The sequence below is a fragment of the Megalops cyprinoides genome, chromosome 25 (genome assembly GCF_013368585.1).
Source record: "Megalops cyprinoides isolate fMegCyp1 chromosome 25, fMegCyp1.pri, whole genome shotgun sequence".
In the NCBI taxonomy this organism is placed as follows: Eukaryota; Metazoa; Chordata; class Actinopteri; order Elopiformes; family Megalopidae; genus Megalops; species Megalops cyprinoides.
Genome location: NC_050607.1, coordinates 2355834 through 2378022, shown reverse-complemented (window position 1 = coordinate 2378022; position 22189 = coordinate 2355834). Strand labels below are relative to the sequence as shown.

The window sequence follows — 22189 nt, the reverse complement described above, 5'->3', positions numbered from 1 at the left end:
GGAAAGAGGCCTGCTATCCTGAATCAACTCACCCTCCCCTCATCACAGTGCCCCCTTTGGTCTGGCAGTGTAAACCATAATGTGGTAAGGAGTGGTAAGAGAAGTATGTCTTCTGAGCAAATAACAGGAGCAGAGGAAAGGACCAGCATCGGGGAATATCATCATCGATTTTGTGCACCGCTCACTCGGAAGAAGCAAAGTATGATTCACATTTCATCCTTTCTCTCCGTGCTCATGTGTGATGGTGCTCAGCAGCGCAGTGGAGGATGGCATTTTCATAAGCGTGTACAGGGACATCTGTAATGTGTTTCAGCACCAAAACCCACATCTGGCCAGCCATTCTTTGCGTTTATGCTGTGCTCTAAACTTTACAGCAAACGAGGACTAGGAAAACGCATGATAAACCTGCATTTACACGCATTTAACTTGTAATGCGTTTGTCACCCTAAACATGTTATGTGGGCTTAAACAGACTTAAACTCTTTACCTTCAAAGCTACACGTTTGTTCTTCAAAAAGAAAAACTTAAATAGTTCACTTCACAGGCAATGACATTTAGTGTTGAACAGAATAAATGTGTTCATGATTTTTGCATGAAAAATATTCTCAATTACCAATATTCTTTTATTATCATCCTTAGCCATATGTTCCAGTTTTTACATTTATACAGATTACAATGGTCTCTTTACAATATAATTTTGACCCATAAATAAAAGCTTGCAACCAAACCAAGCCAAGGTTAATACAAAGGAGCATTCCTGTCCCCAACGCACACTCAGGCCATGTTAAATTTAATACCAAAAGCACATAAATGGAGATAGCAGGGGTCAGTATACATCATGATGCCATAACTGGCAGCGTGTTACATCTTTATTTTTAAAACCCTGATTAACAAAAGTTGAGCTCCTCCTGACTGTAAATTCAGCCGGCAAAGCATTACATTGGAAGCATAAAAAAATCTTTTGAAACTCAGGGATATAAAAATATTGCTTTTAAAATCTTAACTTTACAATATATACATTAATATTTGCACTGTTAAATAATTATGTCCATTAGTCTCTAAATGCTACTTTATAAATAGTTACTTTTATTATTCCTGGAAATAATGCTGTAGCTATTTAAAGCATACACTGCAGATGATGTAGTGTGTTGCTAGGATACTGTATGGACCTTTTAAAATCATATGAAACAGTACATTTTGTATTAACAGGAAAGTTATGAGACTGTTTAAATTTGACTCTTTTTAATGGCCTTCCTGCAGTGTGAATTCACCTCAGAGGAGAAGCTGATGGACAACATCAGAAGAGAGCAGAAGTCTTGTAAACACATGCCATACCTTAAGATCAGCAAGCGCAAGAATGTGAGAAGCACAATTCATTTATTTCAGAGGTAAGCTGAAATGCAGCAGAAGGATGCTCAGACACGTGGATAATTTGGGTCGTTTCTTTTCCCGGTTTATGAAATGATGCAGTTTTTGCCCTTGTGCCCTTTCTTCTTTTTGGATTTTGTCCGTGGGCCGTAGGGAGGCGAGGGTAATCCCGACACCGGGGTCGGAAGGTCGTCGGCATAGTAACGGTATCTCTGGGGCCTGGGCTGAGGGATGGGCTGGCCCAGGAAGAAACCCTCTTCCTCCGACTCAGAGGAGGACGAGGAGCAGGTGGAGCACCAGTCATCGTCTCCGTACAGCTCCAGGAACCTGTCCACGGCCGGGTTCTGCAGGGTGTAGTCTGAGGTGGCCTGGGGGTGGGGGCGCGACCCGTACAGCTCCTGATTGGGCAGGAAGGTCTGTGGGTCCTGGGCTCGCTTGGCGGGGACGTGCTTGTCGTAGTCCTCCCGGAAGTACATGCGGGCCCGCTCCTTAGGCACCAGGTGCAGGGCGTTGTCCGAGCGGGACTTGCGGCTTCGCCGTCGCCGGTGGTGATGGTGATGGTGGTGCCGGCTGGGTCGCTCAAACTCCTCGAAGTGGTAGACCCTGCGGCGAGTCCGCTCGCTCATCGGCGGCTGCCGCACCTCCAGCTCCTCGTAGTGCCCGTTGTCCACCACGTCGTCAGAGAACTTGACCTGCTGTGGCCTGGTCTGGGACCGGGTCCTCCTCAGCACAGGCACGTGGGGCACCCTGGGCTTCTCCTCCGGGAGAGATACCTCTTCCTCCTCCTCCTCTTCCTCCTCCGCCTCCCCTTCCTCCTCCTGTTCCAGCTCCGAATTCAGACTCTTCAAAGAGTTGGTGCTCCTGTGCAGCATCGACGAGTTCAGAGTCCCCATGTTGCTCATTTTCTCACAGTCCGCTGTCTCCAGCTCCTGGAAGTTTTGTAAGGAGTATAACAACGGCTGGTCCTTGGTGTCCCCATCCACTGAGGCTCCTGGAGGGAAAGAGGAATTTATCGTGAGCAAACGTTCTGCAAAAGGCATAGTTAACACACTGCAAGTACAGTAAATCTTAAACCGCTGGCTTTAATATCATAGGGCTAGACTTCAAATTCAAGGAACTTTAAAAGGTAGATCAAACACTACAAGTGTGGCCTTGCACTAACGTTGTTTTCCATGCAAACAGTCTTCTATCGTCATCCTACAGTCATATTTGTCATTTATCAGTCATTTATGTGAGGTGGCTGTATATCTGGAGAGAGACTAAGATTTCTTACCAGTAATGTTTGAGAGTGCTAATGAGTCCATGGAGTCTCTGATGCTCTGCTCCGGCTGCTTCAGCTCGTCAGTGATGCACTCCAGGGAGTCGTCGTACCACTGCTTCTGCTCGTGCTTGAAGCTGGCAGCAGCGTGGTCCATCTCCAGCTCCTGGATCTTCCTACTGCTGGCAGGCCCCGGGTGGCTGCCGTAGGCCGAGTCTCCCAGGCCGTCCTGCGACTGAGCCCAGTACATGTCTGCCTGATACTTCTTACTGGCCAGGCTCTGACCATGGCTGCCAGAGTTTGGCGCCGCCTTCATTTTGACCTCAGAGTCTGACATCCACAGCTCAGCTGGCCTGGTGTCATCGGGCTGCTGGAAGACACCATGGTCGCCAAATTTGAGGAGCAGCTGCGTCATGTAGTCCTCGTGCTCCGCCCACTCCTCGTGGTCCTCCGGTGCTTCCTGCTCCTCCCGGTTCTTCCAGAAGCGGTCGTCAGCGAAGCTCAGGTCCTCCAGCTTGTGGGACAAAGTGTCCTCCGCGTTGCCGGTGAAGCCGGGGAATTTGTAGTTGGCGGCCGGGGAGAAGAGCATGGACTGCCGGCACTGGTCCGCCGACCGGCTGCTCTTCCCCATTCTCACGCTCCGCCGGGACTCACGGGACCGGGCCGACTGGAAGGCGGAGTCCGAGGAGTCGGAGGCGTGGACGTCCTCGCCGAGGCTGCATGCCTTGGAGCAGTAGATGCGCCCCTGTTTTGGCAGGAAGGGGCACCCCAGCAGGGAGGTCTTGCACTGGGCACAGCAGAAGCACGTCTCGGTGGCGTGCCAGTGCAGGCCATCATACGTCATCTGGGCGTGGTCCACCCCTGACCGGAAGGGGGGAGGGAGGGGGGAGGAACGTTCTGTTAACGTCTCGTTGAAGACAGGGCAGTGGGCGGCGGCGAGGCGGAAAGGGATGGTACAGGACTTACCGATGTGCTCTCCGCAGGCTTCGCAGTACTCCGCGTACAGAGACTCGAAGCAGCCGCAGCAGTAGGGGCGGCCGTCTTTCATGATGTAGCGCTGCCCTCCCAGCACCGTCTCGCACTCGAAGCAGGAGAAGTGCTTCATGTGCCAGTGCCGGCCCTCGGCCTCTGTGCACTCGTCTGCGAAGATGATCTGAGGAAACGGACACACACACACACAGAGGATGAAGAGGCATTCACGGGCGAGTGACGTTGATTACACTTCTGATGCAACAGCAGAAGGCAGCAGGAAGTTAACCTTTGGTAGTGCTTGAATGGTGTTGTGCTCACACTCACTGTTCTGGGAGTGGTGTTAGCCTGGTCTGACACGGTTGCTCATTTAACTTGGATGGATACACTTCTGTTCTCTGGAAATTTCTCTGGATTAGAGCATCTGCTAAATGGGCAGCAGTGTGGTGTAGTGGTGAAGCAGGCAGGGAACATAACCGAAAGGTTGCTGGTTCAATTCCTCACTGGGCCACTGGTGTTGTACCTTTGGGCAAGGTACTCAACCTACAATTATCTCAGTTAAGATCCATCTGTATAAATGGATATTATGTAACCTGTTGTAACCTATGTAAGTTGCTCTGGATAATCCGCTGAATGTATCATAATTCACCGAATGCAGAATGCGGCCTCACCTCATCACAGGCAGAGCAGCGGGGCTTCAGCAGCTCCGCGTGGTGGCGGCCGCAGTGGATCTTCCCGTCCTGGTAGAAGTAGATGAGGTCCACCAGCAGCTCGCTGCAGGTGGAGCACACGAAGCAGGCCGGGTGCCAGCACAGCCCAGGCCCAGCTCTGGAGGCAAACACCGCCATCTCGCCCCCGTTGACGTTCTCCCCGCACTGAAGATGAAACGCCACAGGGACATGAATGTTGGAACCAAATGTGCACCGCATGAACCTGGATGTGTCAACTTGTGCGTTTTACATGTATTTTACATACAAGGCTGTTTTTTTACATGCAAATGCATGATGATGATGTTTGTGCTGTCCGTACACTGTACATAGGACCCCACGCCGAGCTTACTACCTTGTCCCTCAGGATTAAATGATTGAGCAGTTTAATGGAGCATGACCGAATAACACAGCGACATGTCTTAATGTAACCGCCGTGGCTGTGAGATACGATTTTCAGCTGTTGCCCATTATTTCAGCGTGGCCTCGGCCCTGGAAACTGGGTGTCATATGGCCCCCGAAGATTTCGGTGCGGAATCGGAGAGTGAAGCTGCGGTATCCTGCTCCATCTGTGAGGAACTCGTGGAGAAATCTGACATCTGTCTTCTGCAGGAATTATGACCGCAGGCCCCTGGCTTCCTCTGTGGCCTGCTTTAGCGCTTGCCAAATGGAGACAGAGAGCCCTCTTCACTTTGGCTCTCCCCGGATGTTAAAAGCTAAGAAATCAAATGGGAGAAATTGAAGTGGAAAGGGGAAAATATGGGTCTGGGTGAAGATTTGTTTCAGTGAACACAGTCCTGTTTTGACAGGCTGTAATGGTATTCTCCAGGCTTCTCTCTCCCACTGCTGTAAATGCTGAAAGCCACACTACAATAAGCAGAGTGCAAATGCTGGAGAAATCGCGTCCCAAGCTCTCCTCCGATTTCCTGAGATGGCCGGAAATTCTGTGCATTTTTTTTGCTGGAATGACTTCCATGCTTGGGTTGGTAACAAGCTCCTACTTTCTGCCGTCCCCTTCTATGTTTAACTGAGCTGTCTGCCTGATTAGGCTCTCTGCCTAGAGGCCGGATGGAGGCACCCTGCTTCAAGATTCAGCATAGTATGGAAGCCTGATGGAGCCATTTAAAATCTCAAAACTGAAGTTCCCATCGTTTTGTGGCTTTTTTGTTTTCTGGCTGCTTTAAAAAGTAAACACACAAATCCCTTGAAGGAGAGGTGCCCCAAAGAGTTTTTGGAGAAAATAGGACCATTTATTTCTTCCACAATATGGGAGAAAATGGCACAGCAACATTGACTTCTAATCTGTAATGGATTTTAATAGCAAACCCACTGTGAGGCGCAGTTAGGAGGTGCAGACATGAGCCGACGGAGGGAAAGGAAAACCTACATGCTCGCAGATGGTGTGCATCAGCGCTCGGGGCAGCAGTTTGAGGGTGCCCCGCCCCAACGCCTCCTTCTTCCGCTGCACGCTGAACATCTGCAGCTCCTTCTTCTCCTCCTCGCTGAGCGACTGGCAGTACCGGATCTGAGGGGAGGAAGCGGGAGAGAGAGTGGCCTTTCAGTGCCGTCAAACGAAGACCACGAGCTGTCCCCCCCGAGACACCCACATCAAAACCCCCGCCACTTTCACCACGACATCCTCCAAACCTTCACAAAGGAGAAGCAGACGTTTACACAAACAGGCCCAGTGTTTAGAGAGAAATCAAGAGACAAAAAAAAAAATCACGAGGAGAGACACAAACAGGCCGTGCGGTGCTCTTCAGAGCGGTGCCCTCCACCGCGCCGTGCTCTGCCCGTAAACCGCAGCTATGCCAGGAATCCCCCGGAACGCGGTGAGCAGGGTACGGCAAACATCATTAAATTATCTGCTAAAGAAGGTTTTATTGTACCTACACCCATTTTGGGGGAAAAAGGGACAATGAGATCCACCGATGGCACACAGTGTCACAGTGTGTGGTAAACCTGACTGGGGAGACCCTCCAGGATGCTGGAGGCAAACAGGCAGCATGGGCCACAGATGCTGTGTTACCACAGAGGACAGGAAACTTGAGGTGAAACTGGTTTGAGTGGTTAACAGGGCTGGAGAATGTGACCACCCCCTGATGCCCTCCAACAGGACCGTCTTAACAAGGGAAACCACCGGGGTTTGTCCATTTTTTTCAACAACCCCCCCCCCCCCCCCTACATGCAAAACTGGCACAGTCCTTACCTCATTATCGTGGGGGGGCAGCTGGTAGAGGAGCTGCTTAATGCGGTACTTCTCTCCAGGACTGTTCACGTAGGGAACCTTATCCTCGGGCAGACAGGAGAAATACAGCTGCACCTGGGGAGAGGGGTGGGGAGGAGGCAGGGGAAAAGCGGGTTATGCTACTTCACTGGACCTGTTAAAGGGGAGCGTTTAAGAGTTTTACATTCCTTTGCAATGTCACTGTATTCCTTTACACAGTCTCCACCGGGCATGTTGCATGTGGCTGTAACTCCTGACTGGGTCGCCACTGTTTAACTGCTTACCATCCGCGCAGTTAAACGACAAACTAACAAACTAACCAGAGACCCACTGGAGGATTTATGAGTCCTGGTCATTACACAGCAGATAAAAAAAAAAAAAAAAAACTGGTGGAATGAGCTCGTCTCCAGCCTGAGTAGTCTCCTGCTGCTGAACCCGTTGTGTGGAATGCAATTTAGACTAACAATCAGGAGGGTTTGGGGAAAGGGGGGGAGGGGTCATAAATTATGCACATTTGATGCTGCTATCAGCTCCTCCCTCCTCTGCAGACTGGACAGCAAGTTCTCCGAGAGTCTGTTTCGCCCTGGCGTCTCCCATAATGCACAGGGCAGTGCAGGGAATAGCCGCTGTAAAGACATTACAGTCGCCCTGCGCATTTTACACGTTCCTGGGGGACAAAGGCAGCGTGTTGGTTTTTGGAGATCTCCTGCTGGGTTTGGACCCTGCCCTAGCTTCGGTCCTCATTGCTTCCATGTGTGCTCTCTTAAGGGGGAAGGGGAGCGGGCCTCCCTCGTCGCTTTGAGAAAGAGCCAAATCTCCTCCAGACACAAGCCGATCGGGTTTGCGGACTGTAAAAAAAAAAAAAAAAAAAGGAGCCATCGTTTATAGCACTTTAGAGGCCCGTTTTGCCAGGAGCAGGACCTAATCCGCAAAGAACCAGTCCTGCAAGTTGCCAATAATTATTTGCAGACTTTGCATGAAAATGTTTTTTAAACAGCAAACATACACATCCTGTAGCTAATTGGCTACACCGCTGGACACAGACGAAGAAGCGTGTCTTTTGAAACAGTGGGGACAGCCCTCCTTCAAAGCACAAAGCCAAGCATCCAGAAAGAACTGAAAATGCATGTAAATGACTCTAAATTATGCAGCAGTGATTATAGCTCGTCTCCTTAGCCTTTGATCTCTCAAATTGTCATTTTTTGGAAAAGGCCTAAAAAAAACTTCTATCACAATGATGCAAATAAATTTGTCTGTCACCAGAAATACAGTCCTGTTGAGGTCCCTTCTGGACACGGCAGGAGACTTCTAGTGAGGGAATGTTTACAGTGTTTACAATATGTGCTTTGCTTAATTTTATAAATAGCCTACGCATAATTAGCTTGATGTTACATTGCCTTTGCCTGACAACTCTGAGGAAAAATCCAATATGCAGTGCTGGATGGCCAGGCTTGTCATTGTCACAGTATTTTTAGAAATGGCTCTTGACATCTTGAGCTGGTTGCGGTTTGTATAGGAATTCAACATGGACAGGCTCTGCCCAGGAACTGCTGTGATATGGAACGCTTTTCAGGAGCTGCGTGTCAGGGGAAGACAGCGAGTTGGCAGAACGCAAACTCAAATGAGGCTCTGTTTTTCTGAAACGTGACAAATAAATGCACATTTTCTATGTTTCCTTTCTCAATCATTTTTCAGGTAGCTGTGCTCAGCTCTGTCTGTGGTGAAATAATAGTCGTCGTTTAATTGTCAGCCAAACATGAATAAATGCATTTTTAAAAAAAGGGCAAATGTGGGTTGAATTGAATTCAGAGGAGTGTCTTGTCTTCCTGCTTGTGTCCTCCCGGCGTGACCCTCTGGGGAAACCAGTCTTGTTCGTCACCGAGCGGAACACATTCTTCCACTCTCAGTCCTGTCTCAGTGGAGCAGAAATCGCAGCTCTGATTGGCCCTGGCGAACGCTCCATCAGTTCGATCTCGCATCCTAGCCCGTTTAAATGGCGTTTTCTGTTTTTCCTGAATGCAGTGCTTCCTCGTTCGGCCGGGGCGGTGGCTGCTGCAGTGCCGGAGAGCGGTGAGTCTGAGCCATCAGGGTGCTGGCGGCTCTGACCTTCACACAGGCCTATCAGCTGACACGTCCAGGTCCCTGCAGCTGTGTCAGGAGCTTTCCCATCTCTGCTGGTGTCCCACACGCACCCACCCACAAACCTGCGCCACACTCCTTACCCTCTTACTCCCTCTCTCTCTCCCCCGGCACCCTGCCGCTTGGACTGACGTTAGAACACGCATATTACCGTGAGCGTGGCTGAGCACGGTCACCCGTGAGGCGAGCCCTGCGCACTCTCCCACCGCAGCACCCACAGACATAAATGCCACAGCAGTCTGCTCAGTGTCTCTGCCAGTAATACAGCAGTCGGGCACTGCGGAATACACGCTAAAACTGACAAGCGTCATCACATTGGAGAAATCGGCTATTTCCACATCGTGCAAGTTACAGAACTCAATCTAGTTTTTATTATTATACGACATCCAAATGTACAGTTTTAAAATTATGCTGGCCTACATCCACAGAATGATGGTTTGATTGTCCACAGGTGTGACAGCGCGGGCGTGGCCGGAGTCGGGCGGGACCTCACCTGTTCAGGGCGCAGGCCGGGCGGGACCCAGGCGTACTCCTCCAGGGCGCAGCCCGAGTCGTCGTCGGACGTGGAGCTGCGCTGGAACCCCAAGGTGAGCTTGCTGGCCTTCTGCTCCATGTCCAGAGCCCGGGCGACGGGGTGGTACCGGCCCACGTTCTCCAGGTTCATTGGGCCCAGGTTCTGCTCACAGGGAGAGGGAGAGAGGCGTGTCAGGCTTTTGCCGCTGGTACGGAGAGAACGCTGGCGTTTCAGAGTCCTGCGGTCCCTCATTTCAGAGCTCTGGATACGAGCAGGTCTTGCTTGGCGGGGTGGTAAGCTGGCACATGACTAAGTCACCAGCACGTTCCTGCTGTATGCCCAGCCAGAGAGAGGCTCACAGTGTATCCAGGCAACGTTCCTGTTCTTATGGAGATACGGGCCTATAAAAAGACCGATTGCAACAGTTTTACTCTTTCGCTGCCATCATGAAAATCTGTCCTCAATATGTCTCTGTATATACCCTTTTCTACACTGTTCATTGCAAATAATTTGGATTTTCTACAAGGCTTCAATAAGAAGATGATGTGCCTCATTATTAGTAGTGAAATTAGTGTGTTCAGGTAACTTCAGACTAAAAACTTGGAGAGATTAGTAACTCGTAACAAACTAATAAATATATTTTGTCAAAGCACAGACAAAACCAAAATCTGGATTTAAATGATCTATAAAGCATTGTTTAGCTGGTCTGAATCTTAATACATGCATAGCCAGTGATCTGATTTTGCTGAAGGGGTAAATGTATATCTATGCAAAGACATTATTAATAACAGCATTTTGACAGTGTTTTAAACAGCCTTTTTCTTGTATGGAATATAAAAACTATGCATTCGTTTATTTAACTTCATATAGCCTGGGAAGTGCTCATTGATGCAAAACTGAAAATGCCGGAAACCAGGGTCCTTCCTCCAGATCTCATACTTCCGCCCGTATTTTTAACCCCGCCACACCGCGCTGCGTCGCGGAGGAACGCGGCCAGGTCCTTTGTTTGTGGAGATCACGTTACAGGAAGGGAGGACACGGGGGAACAGGTGAAAGAGATGAGAACAGACTGACGATCAGCTGGACTCAGAGATCAAAGGCGCCCATCCCAGCCAGCCTGCGTCAGAGGGCTGAAGGATGATCAAGGACAGTGCCAGCACCGAGGATGCAGGAAAACTGTGCTGTCCTTCCACACGCTTTCATTCATCTCGAGGCACCAGAACCTTAAGGCTATGACCAAAGTTTAATGCAGATTAACTGAGCTGATGGAAGAAGGATTTAGAAAATTTTCCTTGGAATTCGATTGTCCTTTGAATAGGAAGCACTCTGGACTTGTCATGCAGGGGGAGTTTTCTGAATGGGCTGTGTTATAATGTCAATCCACAGCTACGTACACCGTAAATGACTGGCCTCACCAGCCCGCCATATTGAAACCAACGCACTTTTCAATATGCGCTCATCAGTGTCTTTTCCTGAGAAAAGCGTGTGACGATGGAGGACGCTTTAACAGTTGTGCCCGTTCCTCAAGGGTCCCGGTCACAGGCCGAGAGCCCCCTGCCGCTCAGAGGGCACGGGGGCCGGGAAGGACAGCTGAGAAAACCTGCCACACCCCAGCAGTGGCTTTGAAGAGCGCGGGCAGGATGGTGCAGACTAGGGCAAAATACCTCTCCTGGAATGTCACACGCAGAAATACTACAGTGTGTATGTAGCATACCTGCTCACTCAAACCCAGAGTCACACACTTAGGCAGATGCGCAGACACACACACACACACACTCTGTGTTTTTAATGTCATTGTTGTTCGCTGGCTGTTTGGCGACGCCTCTTTGTCAGATAGCTCTGCATGCCTTTGAGAGTCTGCTAAACATTAACTGTCACACAGTCAGTAGCTACTGGCTATTGATAAACTTGGGTCTGAGGGCGGGACTGCAGATTCTGGCTCTATCAGATACCACCACGAGCTGTGCCTCACACAAAGCTGTTGGTGTACAGCATTTAAACGGCAGTATAATAACTGGTACATGTGTAGGGGGATTTGAATAAGTCTTCTCAGGCTTTATGTTGGGGGATTGTCTCAGCGAGGCAGATTAAGGAGTAGTCCTCTTTTGAAAACCTTGGTGTCAGTGTTTTAAAATGTGCCTTTCATTGTTGACAGGCCGACGCGTGATACATCAGGAGGGTTTTATCTCTCTCACCTTTTATCCCTGAAAATGAGCCCTCTTATCTGTGCATGCATGTTCTTTCGAGCCCTGAAAGTGAGATAACCTGTGTTTGGTCTAGGTGTTGGAAAAGCACTTCTGTTCTGCTGGTGTCTATTGACTTGCTAATGAGACTGACATAGTTCAGATACGTCCTTGTTTGGGGGAAGCATTCCCATTTCACAGCTCAGGCTCAGCCTGAGGAGACATGAGCCCTCCCTCCCTGAGCATGAAACTTTAATTACAGACTAAAGCCCAGATTAGCATTAATTGGTATTAGCACTGGTGTTCCAATTGACTGTCACAAACCATTTACTGACTGAGAACAGAATTATTTGTGGGGAGGTTTTCTCACTGAGTGAAGCCAGAGAGGGCTGGTTCTCCATTACATTTAGAGAATATGAGCTCCTCCACAAATCACAGCAAATTTCCATTCCAAGTTCCCTGACTGAAATGTTATATCTTGATCAAGCCTGTAGATTACCAGAAAGAGTCCTAGATTAACCATTCCCTCTGTAAAACCTTTCTTGAACCTGAGGCCTGTGTTAAATATGCCAATTCTGGCATGGTCAGTTCTCATAATTTCTCCTGGTCAGCCCCTCAGAAGCCCCCAGCGAGGTATAGGCTGTCCTTCGGTTTTGTCGGTTGACCACCCCTTAAATCGGCCACCTTGGTTATTTCCACATGCAGCGGGTTTCAGGTGTTTGGGGGGCCCTTCTGATTGGGCGAGGAACACTAAAGCCAGTTCCTGTGCACTTCCCCGGTCCCCTGCGGCACAAATTGTTTAACAGCCCCCCCCCCCCTTCTTTTGTGAGGGTACTTGTTAACATGGCTTTGTGGAACGCTAGATGCATATCACACAGATTCACCCCCCCCACCCCCCCCGGCTGTCCTGCAACCACCCCCCCCAGCCTGGGGGTGCAGGGCCTGACCGGTGATCAGGCCAGTACAGTGAGAAACTCGCCGCTGACTCGTATGGTAATGACCCTGCGGACAATGGCAGGGTCTTTAACAAAGGGCAATGAAAGGCACTGAGTCTGGCAGCATTTGCATATAGTTGAGGGCAGGGTACACGAGAGATGTGAGCTCTAGGGTAAGGAAAGGGCTCAGGTGGTGCATTTAGCCGCAATGAAGCACTGAGGACTTTAATGCCCGATTTCTGCTGGGAAAGTCACCAAAGCCCACAAACCTGGGAGAGTAAACCAGCCGACACTGACCCGTGAATGTGAGGAAGGGAGAGCAGAGGCAGCAACCCTTTGGTTTTTCACACTAGAAGTGACTGCGTCACGCTTTGCCAAACTTGGGGTGACTCCGCCAAACATCCAGGTTTGCAGAAACCATTTCTTAGTTTTACAGCATTGCTGTAGCTCTGTCATCCAGAGGAAAGGTCTGTTTTTGGGCTGGGGTGAAAAACGAGATGGGGTCAAGGAGCGTCGGGGACGGAGAGAGAGTTTCATTCATTTCATCCACTTTCAGAATTAATGATGCAATTACAACACAATGAGCCATGACCATTAGGCTGTCAATTGCATTCTGCGGCCCAGGGAATTCAAACCAATGTGGACATGTTTTGTAAGCGGTGTTCTACAGTTTGACCCAGTGAATAATGGGGTCAGCTGAGGCCCTGGGGAATATTTGCTCAGCGCATGACGGAAAAAGACATTTGTCAGCGCTGAGGCCTGCACGCTTTTTTTTGGTGTGCGACATAAATCCACCCACAACTTATAAGCGAATTAAACTGCTGAAATGAGTTTAAGGCAACATTAATTACAATGTAATATATTCAGGAGTCAAAGGGAAAGTGTCAAACTCAGAGCAGTGAACAGAACAGACAATATGGCCAACAGACCTCCGCAACAGATCATAGCCTTCTGTCTTATTTTAACACATTACTTTCAGTGCCATCTGTCACAATCCCCCAGGGCTGTGAACGGATTTTTTTGCGTGTACTGGAACATATATTACGCTCCTTGTCAGATCGGCTGAAATATATGTTTTGCCTGGAACTGTAAACTTGTACATGGCTGTACAGGCCGGATAAGGTTTTCTTGTAAAAGGATAAAGGTTTTCTGGAAAAGGTCTAACCGCTTATAATTCATAGCCCAAGCCCTTTTTCCTTGTCCGCTGTTGAATTTCTCTTCTCGACATATAGGAAACAGCCCTGGCAGCTCTCAGGTCCAACACACACAGCCACTCAAGTTACACCTTGTCACCTGTTGGCCCTTTAACAACGTGTGGCTTTGTTTAAAAAAAAAAAAAAAAAAAAAAAATGCCAAGGCCCCCTTTGAACCCAACAAGGGAAAAACGCGTTTGAAGAAGGCACTGTTGCTCGCAACATCCGAGCTCGGTAAACAAATTCCTAAAGTAATGCAGCCCATATGCTTAGGAATCAGACAGATCGCACAGAAAACCAGTTAGCTCATCAGAAAATAATACATATATCATAAATTTATATACATAGCAATAGCCAGTCACATGCAAAGCAGCCAACACTATGCATGTTTTATAAGTAAATCGTAATGAAAATTTGGATATGTTACTCTATGTAATGAAATTATATATATATATATATATATATATATATATATATATATATATATATATAATATATTCATCTATGTAAATCTTTAACTGAAAAATGCAGAATGAATGAGGAGGGTGGAATTGACCACTATGTATGCAAAGAGCACCAGAGAAGGTACGAGCCATCAGAGTGATGGATTTTTGTGCTGTGAGTTACTCCCCATCTCAAAGAGCAGGGGGCTGCTTTTGGCAGCCTTCTGAGGTACACAACTCGAAAAACAGCCCCAATCCTTCACGGAAAGTATTACTCTGAGGCTAACTGCGTGACAGGCGCATCCCTGGAGGCCAGCGCGGGTTTGAAAGAGACCGCCTGCATGCCAGCCTAACGGTGTGTGTGCCTCTGGCGGGCAGCGGACAGAACCACTAACTCAGCTCTACCATGAGGTCACGCTACGCATGTCTGTCCCCGCTCACCCTGCGGCTGTCATATACCTGCGGTCACGTTCCACACTCAAACTCTCTGCTAACAGAGTAGCACAGACACTTTTCAAATGCTTTTTTCTCCTGATGGACTGACATATCAGATTCCTTGTCCTGCAGTTTACATCAAGTACAGAAAATGCTCCCTTATCCAAAATTCTCTTCGCTATTGTTAAATGTGACTTTTACTTCCCGAAGCGAAAGATGTCAGCATATATCCTCAAATAGCCTTTTCCATACCGCTTGCTTTTTCAATTAGCAGATGGTCTCATGCAAGGTAACTTATTTTAAATATTTTCCGTTTATACAGCTGTATATGTACTGAAACGATTAAGCTGAAGTGCCTTTCCTAAAGGTATAACTGCAGTGCCCCATCAGGGATTTGACAAGTCCAACATCTTGTCCAGTATTGTTTGGCAAATCCCATGGGAATCCATGACTGTGTAACTTTTTTCCTGAGCTGTACTGAAAGATCTTTAAAAACCGAAGGCAGAACCCACAGTAGTCTTACCTCTGTGCACATTCAAAGGAGTGCTGTTCACCATGCAAGCCCCAATCCAACGCTAGTGTCTGGGCTCTCCAGCATGCAGCCCCCAGTCCGGTGCTAGTTTCTGCGCTGCTTGTGATGTAAACCCAAATCCTTCGGTAGTCTCTGGGCTGTGAGCGCCCGCAGGGAGAGGGAGAGTCAGGTCACACAGGCCAGGCTGTGTGTCCGTCTGCATGCAGGGTAGCCGTTTCCCTCCTTCATTAGAGAGCCTTCCCCTCGCACACTGAAGCTGTTACTGCAGCTACAGCCCATATCAAAGGGAGACTGTAAAAACAGGGAGGCGTGTGGAAGAGAAGAGAGGAGAGCTGCTCTCCCAGATGGCTCCTGCCCCCCCCCCCCCCTTTCACCCCCCTGTGGCTCTCAGGCCTGCCCTCTCCCCTTCGACCCTCCCACCTCACTTCAAACGCACTTCAAACACGCCCCGCTGGGGAGCGTCCTGCTCTCCGGGAATTCCTCCCGCCATCTCCGACGCGGATTCCGTCTGCAGCCCCAGCTCTGCCTCCCCGCTCTCCCGCTTCCTCCCGATGGCCGCGCCCACCACCACCACCACCACCACCACCCCGCTCCCAAAAAACTGCTCTCTCACGTTCACTCTGAACACAAGTAGTCTCCAGCGATAAAAAAACTTCAGCAGGTTCACCAAGCCTTTGTGGCCAGATCCTTGTAGGTGTCTGAATTCCACCTAATTGTGGTTTCAATCTGCTGAAAGGGTCCTTTGGAGACGCAATGCAAGTTATTCACCTGCATGCATGTTTCCCAATAATGAACCCATTCCCTTCAACCGAATCCTAACATTTAACTCCGTAACAAGCCCAAGAAAAGTCTCACCTCATAGCTGAAGGACTCTTTTCTCCAGACTGTTTTCAGACAGTGAGGATGAAGCCATTTGAGGTGAACTCAAGAGAATCCAGTGAGGTTTTCTCCCATGAGTGTCTGAATGGGTGTGTGAGAGGTCCCCCGTCTCTCACATCCTGACTCTACAATGATGTCAGCACCTCCACGCCGCTGTGGTGGGATAATTCAACTCTCCACGCATTCTGAGGGGACTGCATTAACATAAGAATTAAAAGGGCAAACCCCTATCCAAATAAACTGGTTCTACCAAGGCTACACCGGTAACAGGAGGAAGGAAATAGACAAAATAGTTTTCAAAGATATGAGCACAATAAAGGCACAAAAGCACTTCTGATTTCTATTGAAACAGACAATGCTCTTATGCGTTGCAAAGGATTTGGAAGCCATGTTGGCATCAGCACCAAGAGACAAATGCAGTCATTGTGTCTGACAAAAGCACTAGCCTAGCCTCACAAACCCAACCCTGACCAAAACTGGCTTTTGGTCACTTGACAGATCACCAGGTTCTGAACGAGAAGCAGCAATCAAAATGAGCAAGAATAAACTCTACACAGAAAAAAATCAGCTAAACCCAGCATGACCTCCCGCAGCTGTTTCAGGTCAGGGAGTTTAACAGCAGTAAACTTTCAGGTTATGGCAAAGGTGGAATGCTACTTAAACTTTCTCTCTGCCTTCAGAGAAAGAGAGAGGGAGGCATTGGGTTACCTCACAAAAATACTTACATGGACCACCTCTGAAACCGATACACAAATGTTATTTCAGTTCGGGGAAACAGATACAGTCAGGGAAAAATCAAGAGAGGGGGACTTAGTGGTGACACTCCTCCGAAGGGTCTGAGATATAAATGGCCGCTCCAACAGCTCGGTGACAGGTGTGGAAATGGATGAAGGATGTGGCAGTGACAATAGCAGATATTAGTCATTCAGACCGGCCTGGCTTGTGGCCAGTCACTGCAGAGCCATTGAGAGAAGGCCCCAGTGAGCCCTGCCGCCTCGGTTATTTCCCATGGCATTTGAGAAGGTGCAGCCCCTCCGCTGCTTTGCAAAACAAGCCTTTTGGCTTCTGTTACCATTCACGCCGTCTTCGATAGACCTGGACTGCACTCTTTTTTTCAAACGTGTCAAAAGCATAGGTGCGTAAGTCAAAATCATTTCTGTAAATTTCCGCATTGAATCAGCTGAAGATCAAAGAATTCTCATTAGTTTTGTTGCCCTCACCACTGAAATAGCACTGATTTGATTGTGTGCCTTGTAATCTTTGGTTGGCGTGAATCAAATTCTGCCTGTAATGTGTGGTATTGCCCTGCATGATATCATTTAGCTGGTCAGCCATTGTAGTGTTCAGCCGTTCCCTCTAGTCCTAATTTTATTTATCATTTTAGATTCTTTGCTGTTTCTTTGAGGCTGTGCCGTTTACATGTACATTACCTATGAGAAGTCTGACTGTGATCCAGTTCAGTTCTGCCTGTGTTCTGAGCATGCATACTATGAAAGGATAAAATCAAAACACACCTGAGTGTGAAAGCACCGCAGTCAAATGTGACTTTGTACATATAATGCAGTACGTGTGGTAGTCATGGGGCATTAGAGGCAAATTATACACGTGGTGTGATTGAGAGGAATAGCCAGTTAGAGCCTCTGTTCTCAGTGACGTTACACTTCATGTTTTCAACTGCATGTCTTCTTTATAAGTGGTTTCTGCTCATATTTTAACCTAAGAGTTGGAAAGGACGAAACTGCTATGCGTCAGTAGTGTCAGAAGTGCATTAATAGCACAGTGCAAATGGAATGTTGGCTCTATAGCTCAGCACAGTTTCCCCTATACAGTTCATGTGTCCAACACTTAGTGTACAGAGCTTCCGATCTTCCCATTTTTAAACAGGGTGTCTTTTCTCTGGGAGGCCACTCTATGCAGTAAGACAAACTCAGCCGTAAGGCTGGGAGAAAACGGGGTGTATTGTAATGGATGTGCCTTCATCCAGTGTGACCCGTTTCATTCTCACATCCATGCTTTAGAGAGCCCATCTGACTAATGAAGGATTAATTCTGTAACCTCTGGCACCATCACGCAAGCGTTCCCATACCTACCCCCACTCCTCCCCTGAGCTCTTCCATTCAACCGCCTGTTTAAAGCTACTCTCTACACTGCCACAGGGAAAGGAGCCTTTGCCGAACCTTCCCACCATGTGAAGGGAAGCCGTTCGAAGGGACACAACTTTCCAGCACTGTAGCAGCAACCCCTTCAGTTTGGGTGGAGCCGTATCTGACCCATATGTGCATGTGTGTGATTTGGGTCTCTCAGTTTCTGGGGACAGGCAGTGAAAGCCACTGAGCCAGCCTTCCTTCCCTGCAGGCTAAGGCCACGGCCTCTTACTTTGGTAACTCCGTGACGGGCGGGGGGACACCCTGCCACTAAGAATCCATCCTTGTGTTTCAGGTGCAAATGCTAGCGGAAAGCTCAGGTACACAGCATGTGGACAGATTTAAACTTGGGAAAAGTTTCAGTCTCTTTTGTTGTAAGGTAAATCACTTTTTGGTGGGAACATGCAGTCGAATGAATATAACTGAATATAGCTGAATTTAATTTTTAAGACAAAAATGGTCTTTGGGTGTAAATGAATGTGGTTTCAGTGAGGGGGAAGAAGCTGACTTGTTGCCATGGTGATGGTGGAAGTGTGGTCATTGTTGTCGCCCTCAGAGCGATCACCCCCAAAGTGATCATCTCGGTGAAATATCGCAAGAGTTCAGTTACAGTGACAACCTTGGTTTACGCATTACAGACATGACAACCAGTGGAGTTCCTGTATTAAGAGTGAAAACTTTAATGGCGTACAAACTGGATCCTTCTACTGCAGTGATGAATATGTAGCCATATAACACTAAAGAAAAGCAAGAGTTACTTTAAAACTCAGCTGAAACTTTCAAAGTAATGTATGTTCTTAAGAAAAAACTTGGTTATCAATAAATTATTCATTGCTTCTTGGCCATCATTTGTTCAAATAAGCTTGTCAGTGGTTGATTTTGCAGTTTAACAGTCAAGTACACTTTGTGTAGAGATCACTTTCTCTGAAACAGCTACACTTCTGAAAAACAGGACTTATAACCAGCTCAAAGGATGAACATCTCTTTCATCTGTGTTAACAGCATGTTCTGTGAATCAGTTACCTTCCCTATGCTTAAAGTCAAGGCATTATGAAACCTGCAATGGTATAACCCGAAGAGTCATTTTAATAACCACATGACATGAAAGATAATGAAGCAATGGAGTTTAAATAATATTGTCTGTCTCTAAAGTCGCTGCTTACAGTAGACTGACTCACATTAGCAAATAAGCGATTGTGCACTGCTAATAGGATTCATAGTGATAACTGCCAGAGTGAGAGATGTATCCTTAAGGTCAAGTTTCCCATCACACAAACATGAGAGATACAAAAGAGGCAAACACACATCCCTGACCTCTGACCTCTGCTAGCTCCAGCTGACTCGTAAAAGTAGAATTTACAGCCTGTTCCCCTGTCATGGTCAAAACGACCCAAACTGCACCTCACACCTGGCTCTCACGTCATAAAACCCCAGTGTCCGAAAATAACATGCCCCAACAACCACGAGTCCCCCGCACCCAGCGTGCCCTAACAACCACCGGACCAACACCCCACAGTAAACCAAATTCTTGAGGGTGCAAACCTGCCTCTGCCTTCATGTTCCTATCAGAGCTATTGCACCTCAACCCCCATGGGCTTTAATTCATCGCCTCATGAGCACGGCTCAAACACATCCACACCGAACACTTATTTTATTCTGTCACTTATAAATGCATATTCCTCTTATGTGATCTGTTAACATCAGTTCACATGAGTTACCTCCTCACAGACGCATGTGATCTCAGCTTACGCCCCTTGCACGCAAACTCAATTTTCACCAGTTACTGAAATGGAAGCGACCGGCCGCTCTTGGAAATCACTTCTTTTCACTCTAAATTGAACCTCAGTCTGTGGCACACAGGGCACTATAAACGGTGGTGAGAAGGTCAGTCTCCTCTTTAGTCTGCAGTGTCTTGGTGTTTACCACCTCTTCAGAGCTATTGTGGGCTTGAGAAACCACCAGAGTGTGAGATCTCTTATCATAAAAGCAAGGCTGTGGTGAGCCTCAAACTGCTTTGCAGTGGGTAATATCAGCACAAGAACAACAAAAGAATGAGCCGTAAAACTCTGTAAAAGCCAGCATTCTACTGTAATCACCACCGTTTATGCCCTGAAAGAGAAGAAAAGCTTTACTGATCTTGAGGGCTCAACAGTTAACTGATATTGACTTGTATTTGTACTAGTAAACTAGCCCTTTAACCCAGAGATGACCTATAAATTCCCACCTGAAAATCTGAAACAGACACTACACTTTTTAATCTTCTTACAAGCTCTGTGTTTAAAAAAAAACTCAGGCAACTTAAGTTTTTTTCTTAGGTTAAAGTCAAAAATTAAGATTAAAACATGGTTAAAAATGATATCATCGCTGACCTGCTTTTTGTTCAGACATTGTGCTCTCAGTGGATAAGGTTAGTGGAAACCATGAAGACATTTTTAATGTTGCACAAAATCCCATCTTTTCTGACCTTTGAAACTCTCTTCAGAAATGCAAATCTCTTCACCTGCAGGGTAGCACAATCCCAGCCTCAGTATACATGAGTATCCCCTGCTTATTTAGAGGAATCAAGGATACGTAACAGCATTACATTCTTTCCAAATCCCCAGCGGACAGGATTATGTTATGAACATGATATTAAACCACCTTGGAATTGTTGGTTCTTCAGTAACATTGCTGGGACTTGGAAAAGCCCTCTTACAACGTTATGTAAAAGCATGCTGGTGTGTTTTTGAATTATACTGGCTCAGATATGAAGGCTAAATGAGTCCGAAAAGGTCACACAACAGGAAGTTCACATGCTGAGAGATGTGACTGGCACAGGGCAGGATTCAAGTCTATGTGCGCAGTATAACAATGTCAGAGGTTTGAAACCAATGTGCGATGAAAGCGCCCACCAATTTGTTTGGAACCTGTGGAATCCGACCGCAGCGAGGATTCCTCACGCTCACAAAGACCAGTTTAACAGTAAACAACTGCATGGCCTCTCCCAGCTGTGGCTTCTCAGAGTACACTTCAGAGGGTTGAATCTAGGACAGGACGGCAGGACACAGGGGTGACTGAGCAGTATTGAATTAGATTACCCTTTGGGACAGGCTTGGAAAGGAAGGCCAATGTCAAAACATTATATGTACCAGCAAAACCAATCAAGAACAACTACTTACAGCAGGCAAGTCAAAACTAAACAGGAACTTAACTGCATCCCTGCACAAACCACTGCACTGGAATTTAGGATAGGGCTTTGTTTTTCTGTCTCTTTAACACTATCTTATTCAGTTGTAAAATCGGGAGCTCATTGGCAACAATGGTAAGTAGAACGACCCTGCTCCCTGGGTAGTTAGAGGAGGAAGCTCTTTTATTTAAGGACACTATAAGCTGACAAAGAACCAGTGTGGTAGTCTATGTATAGATTAGCCTAGTGAATGAGTACTTATAGACAGACTTTTTGAGGGACTTTATTTGAAAATCATAATCTACAAGCGTCATGTCAATGTAATGGCTTCGCCCCTGCTGTATCTCATAGTCACTATGAATTTTTTAATTCTATGAAATAACAAAAAAGGCCTATGAAATAGAATCTAATTGAATCCACCTTTCTAAATTGCTAATAAGTCCACTTTATCTGTTGTTTATTGATGTTATATTCAGTTTATTGATATTATATTCATGTCCTCCATTGGTGACCTGCATTGGAATGGAACCGTTTCCTTCTTTCTCAGAAGGACTTGGCAGCCCAGCCGACGCGGCGGTTTCATTTAGTTTCACCAGGGCTGTCATAACAGCGTCTGGTCTGAACATGTAATGGCAGCAATATGCTCACTGGTTCTGCTCACAGCTGGAGTGGTTCAATATCACGTTCCCCAGTGGTAAAACGTCATAACCAACCTGACCGCAGCTTCATAAATGTAAACCTTGATCCTGTAACCTGCCAATATCGCTGACTGGAGCAGCATGGCCTCTTCCACAATGAAAGGCCCTAAACTAGACGTCTATGGCTCTTGCGCCCTGTTGTATTTGTAGTCATTTTCAAACGCTGGTGATTGTGCATTCAGACTCCCAGCACTTCAAGACAAGATACCCTTCATTCTAAAACCGGCAGTGTAGCATAGTGGTAAGGAGCAGGGTTTGTAACCAAAAGTGTGCTGGTTTGATTTGCTGCAGGGGCACTGCTGCTGTACCCTTGGGCAAGGTACTTAACCCAGTAGTGCCTCAGTAAATATCCAGCTGTATGAATGGATAGCATGTAACAAGACTAATTTATGTAAGTTG

General features: G+C 47.4%; 1 protein-coding gene across 1 annotated transcript in view; it reads right to left on the bottom strand.

Annotated features, from left to right (window-relative positions):
• Positions 1-665: 665 nt before the first annotated feature.
• prickle1a (prickle homolog 1a) overlaps positions 666-22189 on the bottom strand; it is a 32857-nt gene continuing 11333 nt past the window's right edge. Inside the window, exons 2-8 of the mRNA XM_036520194.1 lie at positions 9162-9344; positions 6512-6625; positions 5690-5827; positions 4267-4470; positions 3593-3779; positions 2642-3487; positions 666-2359 (exon numbers count right to left, since the gene is read on the bottom strand). Of these exons, the coding sequence (XP_036376087.1) occupies positions 1455-2359; positions 2642-3487; positions 3593-3779; positions 4267-4470; positions 5690-5827; positions 6512-6625; positions 9162-9332 (2565 nt within the window). The 5' untranslated portion in view covers positions 9333-9344 and the 3' untranslated portion in view covers positions 666-1454. The remainder of the gene's footprint in view (positions 2360-2641; positions 3488-3592; positions 3780-4266; positions 4471-5689; positions 5828-6511; positions 6626-9161; positions 9345-22189) is intronic.